This window comes from Pipistrellus hanaki (assembly GCF_964339955.1).
Source record: "Pipistrellus hanaki genome assembly, chromosome: 2".
Classification (NCBI taxonomy): Eukaryota; Metazoa; Chordata; class Mammalia; order Chiroptera; family Vespertilionidae; genus Pipistrellus; species Pipistrellus hanaki.
Window position 1 is genome coordinate 26,083,337 of NC_140504.1, and position 12,882 is coordinate 26,096,218.

Sequence of the window (12,882 nt, forward strand, 5' to 3'; positions counted from 1 at the left end):
CTACTTAAACACAACTACAATACCACGAACGGCTGATATGTCACTGAGAAAGCAACTAAATGTCTAACGGCAAGGAGCACATACAGCATAGAGAAACTGGACTAAGGGATAATTCAAGTCCTAGGTGGGACTGAGGAGGATGGTGTGAAATTTCATCCCAATATCCATAATGGAACAAAGTTTAAAACCTAAGAACTTATTATTTTTGAAATTTTAAAACTTATAAATTTAAAGTCATACCATAAATTTATAATTTAAAAATTATAAAACATTATTTCTGGAATTTTCCATTTAATGTTTATGAACCGCAGTTAAAACGGGTAACTAAGTGTAACTGTGGATAAGGGGACCATTGTATAATCTGTTTTGATTTTTCCTTCCACAGATTTATTTAAGGTAGGATCTACTTAATGAAAAGAAAATAAGTTGTCTTTAAAAGAAAAGCTATAGAATGCAGTATAAACTTTATGAATTTGGTGAACTGATACAAAATTACATGTACGACACTATTTAAATAAGCCAGTATTTGATAACTGGTTTATCTTTCCTAAGTAGCATGAATTATAACATGAATTATAACACATTATTTTGGGAAGCAGGAGGGCAATCTCTATATGCTTCCAGACAATGCCCGCAGAAAACAATCTCTGTGATTAAGTTATAATAAGGTGCTGAAAAAAAATCAAATGCTGAAAGCCTGACAACAAAGTTTGCAATATCAAGTTGGTTTGGGGCCCTAACATGCCAAAGCTGAAACATTCCAGAGGTCCCTAATGTTCTAAAGTCAATGTTCCTAGTGCCAAAAGGAATACCTAACAGTACTGTGTATTACATAGTCAGATTCAAACAACTTAATAAATACTGAAGGCCTAAGAAACCTAGTAGCCTTAAAAAAAAAAAAAAAAAAATACACCAATTGATAGAAAAGTATTTAATTTCATTCTTCTAATAACTATAATTACTTATTTTAATGAGATCTGTAAACCCTGCTAGGCACTGCACAATGTCTCAAATGCTGGAATTAGATTGGACACTACCCTCATTTCCTGTTGTATATTGATTTCCTTATGGTACTTGCTTTTTATCACAGCAATGACCAAAGTCCAGATGACGAAGACATGACATAACTGAAAGGAATGCAATTCAATCAAATACATTGCAACAGCATACTGCAAGCTAGTAGTTCAGTGACAACCAGATGTTGAATATCACTGTGTTTCTTTAAAATTTTTAAATATCTCATGACACCCAAGATATTTCTATGGGGTCCCAGGGTGCTCTGACACATAGTTTGAGAATAGTTGCCTTATTATTTTCTGTCTGAACTCTTACTTAGGCTACTTTTTATTTAAAAAGCCTTAAATTTATCCAATGACTCTGACAAAATAAACAGATCTATTAAATCAGAGACTATATACCTACAGGTTTCTCCCCCCCACCCCCAAATAAAATTTTTATGAAGAATCCAACTGTAAGAAAAAACTGTCCCCAAGGGCAGTAATATCCAATCTGTAAATCAGTGATACTTAACAGCACAATCTATCAGAACTTTTGGATGGGAAAGGAATCAAAGCTGAATATATATTTACTAAAATTATTTTATTTTGAAATAAATTATTTCAACCCTTTTTCCCCAATAACAAAAACAGGTATTAAAGCTCAATAAATATAACTGTTGTTATGGAACCAGAACTAGAAATATGCATTTAAACATACTATATAAACACAAAAATCTTTATCTTTCCAATGCATGCCTTCCTTTAATTTCATTTGAAATTTAACATATTAAATGTGATAATTAAGAACAAATCAATGTTTTCTTCCAAAATAACTTTCACTATCCACAGTTAAAAATCCATGCCATGGAGAGCAAAATTTACCCATGTATCAAGCCAGATCTACCATAGGCACATACTTTAAACAAATTGCTTTTTACTTGTATTTCAGTGTTAAAACATGAGCTTATATATAAAGACATTACCAAAAAAAGCTTCATGAAATTCATTATTTTATCTCTTTTATGAAAGTCATTTAGTATACCATCTACTGCTTCAGACAGGGTCTTCTTTACCAAAATACACAGGATAAATATTCTCTGTTCTAGTATCAGAAAAGCTGAGAAATGGACTTTTGCCTAACCAATACTACATTGTGCAGCCTATCACTTTTCCTTCTTTTCTTTGGTTACAAACATGCTTAAAATAGTTGCCATTAAGCCTCCCTACTGACCAAATATGGCATATCAAATCACACTAATAAGGAAAGGAAGGAAAAAAATAAAAGATAATGGCATTGATTTGATGATTCTCTTTATTAACCCAAATCATTTGGCAAGAATGTTTTAAAGAAGCTAGTATGAATGTGTACTCAGAACTACATTTTATAGGATATTAAATACATCTCAATAATTCTAATCCAAAGTATTTAATATGAAAAGAGAGATGCCAAGTGACATTATCTTCTATGCTATCAGTTAAGACTGGAATCTATAAGCTAATCTTTGCCAAAAAAAATATCAGATGAATTTATAATTTCAACTCCAATGAATCTCAACTATAAATTTATTCTTGATTTAAAAATTAAAATACTTTACCTAAAACAAGTTGTTTTAGCTATTGAAAGGAACAAACACACACAAAGTAAATAATAATTAAAGTTAGAGGCACTCTGAGGATGTATTTTGGGGGATGGGGGATATATATTTATATGCAAGAATGCACCCAACATGTAAAGTAGAGGCATCCAATAAAAATATAATTCAAGAAACAAATATAAGCCCATGTAATTTTAAATTTTCTAGTAGCCATATTCAAAAAGTTTTTAAAAAAATATAATTATCTTAAGCCCTGGCTGGTTTGGCCCAGTGGATAGAGCTTCAGCCTGCAGACTGAAGGGTCCCAGGTTCAATTCCTGTCAAGGGCACATGCCCAGGTTGTAGGCTCAATCCTCAGTAGGGGGTGTGCAAGAGGCAGCTGATCAATGACTCATCATTAATGTTTCTATCTCTCTCCTTCTCCCTTCCTCTCTGGAACCAATAAAAATGTTTAAAAATATATAAAAAAATGTAATTGTCTTAAGAGTCCATCTAAAAATTCATTTTGACATGTAAACAATATAAATTACTTAGTACTGAGTTATTTTACATTCTTTATTTTGTACTGTCTTTGAAATCTGGCATGCATTTTACATAGTACAGTACAATTAAATTGGAACTAGACATATTTTAAGTCCTCAACAGTAACAGATGGCTAGTGACTATTAATTGAAAATCTCAGGTCTAGAAACAACAGAAAAATTCATGCTGAGTGACTTAGCTGTATATTCTCAAAGTGTACTTAATGTGATGTACACAGAGGTCTTATTTCATGCTTACAACATTGTTTTATACTTATGTCCTAAAATTGAATAATATGAACATTTTTGAGTTACAATTTTATAAAAGGTTTAACAAATAAAAAAATAAAAATTATTTAAAAATCAACTCCAAAGTTAAAGAGGGAATACTCCAGTCAGTTTCAAAAGCACCAAGTGAAAGGATGAATTTTCAGGAAAGAGCACTTGTGTCATATCACTTTTTAGAAGTGTATCAATCTTTACAGAGTATACCAAAACAGGCACAAGGTAGCTAAAAGGATTGTCACTAAGAAAATAATGTGGTATTTAGATTTATGTATAACATACATTCAAACAATCACAATAAGTTACTTGTGCCTCACCTTAATGAAAGCTGCTCTCAGTGTCTGAGCTGCAGACAGATTTACTCGTTCTAGCTGCAATAAAAATTTTAAATCAAAATTAATATCAATTTTCTTAGAAAAAGCAACATTTCTGATATTCCATTCTATAGTAAGCACATTGATATACACATCATTCAACTAACAAAAGTATTGGCTAATTAACTCTAACTCACCATAATTCTTTAAAGAGAATTATCTAAAAAAATTTCATTAGAAACCATGAAAAATTAAGCTATGTATATCAGTTCTTTATTCCTTTTTTTAAAAAACAAGAAACACTGTACTTTATTTTAAGCAAAAGCAGTTTACTGAGAAATAGACAGACTCCCTTTGGAGGAAAGGAGCCCAAGTGGGTTGCTCAGAAATACTGTACTTTAAAGATAGATTTATTTTAAGATTAGCACAGAATACAAAATAATATAAATCCCTATAGAAAGAATAAACACTTTTGTGTGTGCCTATTGAATATAAAATGACCAATACAAAGAAAACATTTGCTACTTAAGATTCTTTGTATTTACCACCATACTCCTTTTAATTGCTTTTCAATTCCCTCAGCCAAGGATTAAGCTGAGATTAGTCTATTTTATTAATTAGCAAATAGTGAAGATAAAAGGTTTGTTTGACACACAAATTGAAGACTGCGGATCATCCAGGATTTCAGAGATGCGTATATCTGAACTGTATTTTATCAGGATTAAAAAAGAGTTACATAAAATACTAAATCAAAAGTACAATCCAAATGCTTTTAATTTTTATGCCAAATACTAAAGGCCTGGTGCACAAATTCGTGCACTGGTGGGGTCTGGCCCATATGCCCCAATCGAGGCTGACTGGAGCAGGGCTGGCTGTGGGGAGGGGCCGTGGGCAGTTGGCCAGCTGGCCCTGTCCCGCTGGTTGAACTCCCAGTGGAAGGGACAATTTGCATATTAGCCTTTTATTATATAGGATGTAACCTTTATAATTTTGAAAGATAAAATGACTATATTAGAAACTTTATACAATTCACTTTCAGTGAGCCGAAGAAGGCATCCTATATAATAAAGAGGAACACTCACAAGATGACTGCCTATGACAGGTAGGCAGGGAGGTTAGTGAGGGACAACCAAATGACTGAATAAGATGGCTATGTGGGGCAATCAGGCCGGCAGAGGGGTTAGTGAGGTACGACCAAACAACTGAACAGCAGGCTGCGTGGGGTGACCAGGGTGGTGGTGGTGGGGGGAGGGGGGGACAAGCATGGGGGGCAACCAGGCTGGCAAGGGGGTGCGGTCGGGGTCAAGCAGGCTGGCAGGTGGGAGGTAATTGGGGGCAATTAGGCTGGCACCGGGGTCAGTGAGGGGCGATTAGGCCGGCAGGGGGACAGTTGGAGGCAACCAGCCCAGTAGAGGGGTCTACCAGGCCGGGAGGGGGAGCAGTAAGAGGTGACCAGGCAGTTGAGTGATTAGGAGCCAACAGTCCAGCATTGTGAGAGGGACATCCCCCAAGGAGTCCCAGATTAGAGAGGGTGCAGGCTGGGCTGAGAGGACTCCCCCCCCCCCCCCATGCATGAATTTCACGCACTGGGCCTCTAATACAATTTCATAAAAAAACAAAAATACTTCTTTGTTGAAGAGTTAACTGCCAGGCTTAAAATAACTATCTTCAGTTAAACTCAGATTTCTTTAGTACATAAGAATTAGGCCAGTTAACTAAATAAAACTCAAAGTATTTATTTTTTATTTGGGGCAGTATTAAATGTGCAAAAGCATTCTAACCTTTATAAATTTCTATGCAAATAGAAAATTTCTACAGAAAATTTATTAACCTATTAAGCAATAAATATTCCTTTCAATCTCAAGGCATGGCATACAGGATGGGGCAAAACTAGGTTTACAGTTGAGTACTAGATATATTATAGTTTATTCTTGTATTATTATTTATTGTACTTTTCCATACAAATGACTGTAAACTTACTTTTGACCTACCCTACATGCGCGCGCACATGTGGGAAATCTCCAACATCACTTTATCTCCAAAAATAAAAAGTGCAGTATTTAACTAAGCTTCTTACATATCTTGCAAAATGTAACATTGTCTTTAGTAGGTAAAAGGGGAAACACAAGAGGACAAGTTAGCAAAAAAGCAACTCCATGAGGAATTTATAAAATATTAACAAAGAGGTATATCTTCAAAACTGAATTTTTCCCCACAGAATTCACTTAGTTATAATGAATAGAACTGAAGATTAAAATAACACAGCTCTTCTGATCTTAAGTTCTTGTTATGCAGGATAGGCAGAAGGAGACAGGATGAATGTTTCCACCCTGATAGAAACCTATTTCCTTATTTGGGTTAACACCACATTCTGACCTCTTTCAACAAGTCAAAGGTCTGAGTCACATGTGTGCCTTCAATTATCAGCAATATAACTCATTCTCTAATGCCCTAAGATGCAAAAGGCTCAAGGCCAGGAAAAGAGGTCAAGAATAGTCTGTGAAGAACTCATAGAATTAGCCAACTTCCCTTACTATCTGCATCTCTAGATTTCTAGATTAAGTTTACATATGTATAATTTAGAAAAGGGGAGATCAGAGGTAACAGACTAAATCAAATCTGTGAGCTATGAAGCACCTCACCAGAACTCTAAGAGGAGTCATTCTGGGATATATTATATACCCACATATCTTGTAATAAACCCACAAATTCCTGAGTTTCTACCATGTGTAAGGGAGACAGTGTGAGAGAGTCACATCAATTGGTTGCCTCCCACACAAGCTCCATCTGGGTCCAGGGATGGAACCTGCAACCGAGGTACATACTCTTGACCAGAAATTAAACTTGAGACCCTTCAATTTGGGGGCTGACACTCTAACCACCGAGCAACCCTGGCCAGGGTAAGAAATATTTTTTAGTCTCATTTTATATGTAAAAAAACTAAGACAAAATTATATAACCTAATAAGTGACAGAGAAGTAATTCAAATGGAAATATTAACTATGATTACCTCTGGATGGTGGTATTGTAGGGGAAACTCATGCCTTCACTGTGAAAAAGTATGTTTATTATGCTCAAAATTTGGGATTTTTTTTTTTCACTAGGAAAAAATAAAAAGGACAGATAAAGCTGGAGAAGTATTCTCAGAAGTATTCTCAATTTATTTATTTTTTCCTTATTGATAAATTAAGAGTTGTACCATATATGCTGCTGAGAGTTAGCAGAAATAGTTGATTTGGATTCTTCTGAATAGAATAATACTAATTAATTATCATGAGTGCCGTTTTAAGAGTGTGTGTGTGTGTGTGTGTGTGTGTGTGTTTTGTTTTTGTTTGTTTTTTTAATAAACAAAAGTATAAAACTTTGATGGTCTAAAATTCACCTTTGGTTGCAAAGTTATTATTTCTGTCTCAAAATACATACTTCATACAGTATATTGCACCTTGAAACAATTCCTCCAAAAGTCATGGGAAAATAAGACACGTGGTATATCCTTTCCTCGAATGAATAAATGAAGAATACAATTCTCTTTCTCTCTATATAAAAAATTAGTGAAAAATAAAAAGTACCTGAAAACCTGTTCTTACACTTGGCATTGGGCTTTTATAAACTCATTCTATAATGCAAACAGGAGACCTATTTCACAGTACATTTACAACACATGCAATTCACTTGGACTCTGAACTCTGCAGCTGCTGATTAAACAAGCCCACTCTTTCAGCTGTCCTAGCATAACTTCATTAAGTTTAGCAAGCATCAAGCTCCCAGAATGCCATAAATAATTTTGCCTTGTGAGCTAGAGCACCAAAATTTCCTCAGGCGCAAGGATGTACTACTGTCTAAAAATCTGTTCTACATGACTGGGAGACCCATAATGGTTATTATTATGGATGTAATGTTATGGTGAGAATGCATAAGCTTTTTCACTCTTATATTACACTAGAGGCCTGGTGTGCACGGGTAGAGTCCCTAGGCCTGGCTGGCAATCAGGGCTGATCCGGGCTTTCCAGCTGCTGGCTGGGTCTGACCTTTATTCTGCAACGCCCCTGGTGGTCCGTGCACATCATAGCAAGTCATGGGTCTCCTGATAGAACTCCCGTGGGGATAATTTACATATTAGGTTTTTATAAATATATAGATTGCAGACAAAGTTAGTGATTCATTTACCTTCAAAGTGGTTCGGTGGTACTACTTTCTACATGATTAACTTGAAAACTACTTTATCTTTAAATCTGCATAATACAGACAATGCCAAACTATTTTCCCCAATTAGTAGATTTATAGAAAAATCCTCCTTTGAACTATAAATATCAATGAACTGATTAGGCATCTTATTTAAGATATTATATTAATATACTGGAATGTCAGAGAATAATGCTAGTTTTTTAGTCTTTTTAAACAAAAACTTCACATTTGAAGGTGCACTAATCATTTGATTCCATCCCTATATCAAGCCCACGATTTCATCTGTCAAAGAGGAAACCTATTAATACTAATATTCCTAAAAGCTTATTCATTCTGTATTCTCTTTTTAAAATACATGACAGAAATAATTGTTTAAAAAAGTTTGATACCATGTTTGATCAATAAATTCAATTTGAGAATTAGACCCTGAGAATTTGATGTAGTTATCTCTAAGTCTTCCACTTCTAGCCATTTCATTTTAAAATTTTACTTCTAACAATTAGTTCTTGAACCAACTATGAATCATTTGGCAACATGTTCTAATTCTGGGCCCATTAACCTACATTTGTTTTTAGATCTCATCTGGAGAGAATCACTGCCTTTATTTCTAAAAGAGATTTACTAGTCCATTCACAGCCACTTATTTTTCTTTCAAGTTAATTTTCCTTATACCAAATAAATTAGGAAAGTTGTATTAATCCCAACAGAGCATTTCACCAGAATGCTACATCCTATACAACTATTTTCCAAAGTCAAGACAAACAAAATCCACTTTCCTTATGTAAAAAATATCACACAAATTGTTAGGAAAAAAAGCTTTCCTCATTCCTCTTCATTAACTCAAGGATCAAACGGAAGCTCAGAAATGTAATGGCCTCCTGTCAAGAAAAGACTCAAAGTAACCAGATAAATATAGAATATTCTCCCAGAACAACTTGACCCAATAGCCACTGAGTTAGCTACAGAGTTAGACTACAGACATGAAAAAGAGGGAGCACCTCTGCAGAAACTATCATGATGGTTCTTAAAGTACCTGAGAAGTCCAAACACTAATCATCAAGATAGATTACTCACCAGCTTTCAGGGACTGTCTCCATACTTCTCACCTAGTACAAGGATCATTAAATAATTTATTTGCTTAAGCATCTGTATTCCCTAAGATTCTTATAAGGAAACCTTATTTTTCCCTCTACATTTCCAGACTCTATCAGAACACTTAACAAATAAACGGTTGGCATTTAGTGAATATTTACTAAACAGAAGGGAAATACTTGCTTCTAACAATAATCTAGCCTTGCAATGAACGGGTAAAGTATTAAAACAAATGGTGAAATTAATTACTAGAGTGTCTGCTATAGCTGCCAGAGATAGGTGTAACCAGCACTAAAAGAGGGCCTCAGAAGCTAGCATGGTAGCAGTATAATAGAGACAGGTTTTTCAAAAGATGCCTCCTACTTGCTTCCTCCTTAATAACAAACTTTTTAATTTCCCAACCTCTTTTGCAGCTAGGCGTGGTCATAAGATTACATTTTTGCCAATAGATGTAAATGAAAGTCTTGTATAGGACATTCAAAAGGTTCTTAAGAAAGCAGAATCAGTTGGGAGTCACACACACACACACACACACACACACACACACCATACACTCACCCTCCGGCTCTTTTTTTTTTTTTTTTTTTGCCCTTTCCAGGAAGTTTCAGCAGCATCCCACATGCTGAAGTGACCTGATAATGGATGGAAGGCCAACACTAAGACAATGGGACAGAAGATAGGAACCTGAGTTTCAGGTGATACTGTGCCATAATACTCACCCTAGTCCACTTACCTCTAGAATTTTTTATGTAAGAGAAATAAATTTTACCCAAGCAATTGTTTTGCATTTTCTCCTTTGGCCACTGAGTCTAACACTATTTAGGAGACAGTGTTTGAAGTTCAAAATATTTGTCTGAAATAGAAACTAAGCTAAGTCTAGATTTCAAGTTGAAGAGGATGAACCACTCTCTATTGACCCCAAGACATTAGATCATAAAATAGATCAAATACATTCATTATAAATAAACCTAATAATGTAGGAGAAATGGTTTTAAACCTCACGATCTTACTCTAATATAATTATTTTACAAAAAGAGATGAACAATTATTGGAAATGGTAAGGGCTTCCAGGTTGTAGTAGCAACAATAAGGTTAATGTTATCAATAGCTTTATAATTAATTAGATTAATAAAACAGAGGGGGGGAAAAGCACCACCAACCCACAACTAATTAAATAGATAAAAAGCCTAAAGCCACAGAATTCGGAGTCCTAGATTTTAGTCATAGGTAATTTCAAGAAAATAATTTCATATATCAGGACCTTAGGTCACCATTAAAAGGCAGAGAGTGATTAGATTATACTTAAGAAACTTGCACAGTTCTAGAATTCTCTACACACTTTAACATAGTAAATATTAATTTAAAAGAAAAGCCAAAATGTATTAAGTCCTAGAATATTTCTAAAATAAAAAAAAACTACATCTTCTCTAAATACAAAGCACTGTTATGTTTCATTTATTGGTAAAAATGTTTGTGGCTACTGACTGTAACTCATTAGGATAGCTTGTGCGTACTCCTTTAACACGTGCTTGTCCCCAACTCTTCAGCTCCTAACCCTTCCATACCCCTTTCAGATCTTAGCATGTCTCTTCTTCAGTGAGGCTTACCCTGACTTCCAAAGCAGGCCCTACCTAATTTTCTTAACTTCATAGCAATTACCACCATTTTTCATTTATCTAATTATTTGAATTCTTTTAGTTAATGTCTCTCTCTCTCCAACTAAGTGAAACCTCTAGAGGGGGAACAATGTATCTGGGAATCTCACCCCACTATTTTATTGTCCAGTCCTGGCATGATACCTAACACATAGATGGAATTCATTTATATAGGTATTTGTTATATGAAGGAACAAATAAATGGGTAAATGAAATAGGCATTAAGGAATTGCAGAGATCCTATGAGAAAATATTCCCAATTTACCTCATTAAACACAGGATACATGACTGCATAGAGAGGCATAGAAACCATGGAAGTGGTCTCAGCTTCATTCTTCATCTCTTCCATTGTCATCCTCATTCAAAAGCCAACTACAGTAGAAAAAGCAGTGCTAAAATGCAGAGGAATCTTCATTCACTGCAGTATTTCTTCTCTTTTTGTGATAAAATAATAGGTCACAAAACATATATTGACCTGGTTAAAGGAAAGAAAGAACAGTAAGTTACTACATTAAGAGGAGACAACAAATACTAGCAATTTTCTTTTCCAAAGTTAAGTCCTTATCTTATGAAAATCAAAATTGTTAATATATCTTACTTGTAAAGGCAGCCCTAGTCAGTATCACATCTGTTTCCCTTCTCAGATTCAAGAATTGCCCTTTCTTAACAGTTAATACTCCACAAAGCAGTGTTGCATGATCACACTCATCTTGAACTCAGAAAGAACTCGTTATGAAGCACCATGGATTAATGATTTATCTAACTCCAGCATATGCAATCTAGGAAAAAGTATCAAAATGCATAATTTATAGCATTTACATGGAATATCTATACCAATAAAGGGGTGATATGCTAATTAGGGTGGATGTCCTTCTGGACAAAGCTGCACTGGCTGCCCAAGGCTCAGGCAGTGGTGTGGATGGCAGCTGCAGCTGCCAGGGCTGGCCAGAGGCTTAGGCAAGCTGTGGTGGCTGCGAGGGCAGAAGCTCAGGCAGCCACAGCAGCCAGCAGTGGCTGAAGCAGAAACGTGATGGGGATATTGCCTTTCCCTGATAGGCCAGTTGCCTCATGCAAGCCTGGGGAGCAGGCCTAAGCCATCAATAGGACATCCACTAAGGGCTCACAGACTGTGAGAGGGGGCAGGCTGGGCTGAGGAAACGCCCTCCTTCCCAGTGCACGACTTTTCATGTACTGGGCCTCTAGTCCTATATAATAAAAGGCTAACATGCAAATCGACCAACTAGCGGGACAACTGGTCGCTATGATGCAAACCAACCAACAGAGGCAGACGCTCAATCCAGGAGCTGCCCCCTGGTAGTCAGTGCGCTCCCAGATGGGGAGCAATGCTCAGCCAGAAGCTGGGCTCAAGGAACTTGGACATCACCTAAGGGTTCCTGGACTGTGAGAGGACACAGGCCAGACTGAGGTTCCCACCTCCACCCCAAGTGCACGAACTTCATGCACCAGGCCTCTAGTACATTTATAACTATGAAATATTAAGTGTGTATGGAATACAAGTAAAGAATAAAGAATTAAAGTGTATAACATTTTCATTAAATGCCTTTTGCTAATTGTTCACTGATTTTGTCATTTAAAAATAACAATAAAATCATAAGTACCAAATAACTTAAGGCAAATCTTAAATCTGGAAAACTGCTACCAAATGTCCATTTGAGGAAAAAATGTTACTTAATTCTGCCAGTGGTACTTTTTGAACCTAAAACAAGAAATCCACAGACACTGGTAGTCTGAAATTAAAATAGCACAATTCAATAACATAAGAGAAATTTTACCTTGAGGAGTTAAGGAAATGTGTTGCTTTTTAAGAGGAAGCAACTACATTTATTCCCCTTGCAAGGATAAAAAATAACCCTAATTATAAGGTGGAAGTGTAACAGTAGTAACTTAACTATATATATAGAGACAAAACAATCAATGTGAATAATTTCTACCATTTTCAAAGCATTCTCAGATTATAAAACATTTCCACATGCACTTAATCCTTATAACTTATTTACAGTAATTGTCATTCTAATTTTCATTCTAATGAAAAAGAAGGCTCGGGGATAATAATTTGCCCAAGATCACACATGTGGAGGCCCAACACTGAATCCCAGTACTTAGAATCCAGATCTGATACTCCCACATCATAAAATCAAGTCTGAAGTGGAAACAAAGAACCTGAGCTCATCCACCCAAGAAAATACCCAGAAGTAGAAGTTATTTATTTACTGAAT

The 12,882-nt window shown here is 35.5% G+C and overlaps 1 protein-coding gene across 2 annotated transcripts in view; it reads right to left on the reverse strand.

Moving 5' to 3' along the window:
* The window catches only part of PDCD10 (programmed cell death 10), a 47,340-nt gene that overhangs the window by 14,880 nt on the left and 19,578 nt on the right, over positions 1-12,882 (reverse strand). Inside the window, exons 1-3 of one of the 2 annotated variants that reach the window (XM_084874147.1) lie at positions 11,244-11,424; positions 10,911-11,120; positions 3,717-3,770 (exon numbers count right to left, since the gene is read on the reverse strand). In XM_084874147.1, coding sequence (XP_084730273.1) covers positions 3,717-3,770; positions 10,911-11,006 — 150 coding nt within the window. In that variant the 5' untranslated portion in view covers positions 11,007-11,120; positions 11,244-11,424. Of the gene's footprint in view, positions 1-3,716; positions 3,771-10,910; positions 11,121-11,243; positions 11,425-12,882 lie in introns of those variants that run through there. The other variant, XM_084874148.1, reaches the window with a different exon arrangement.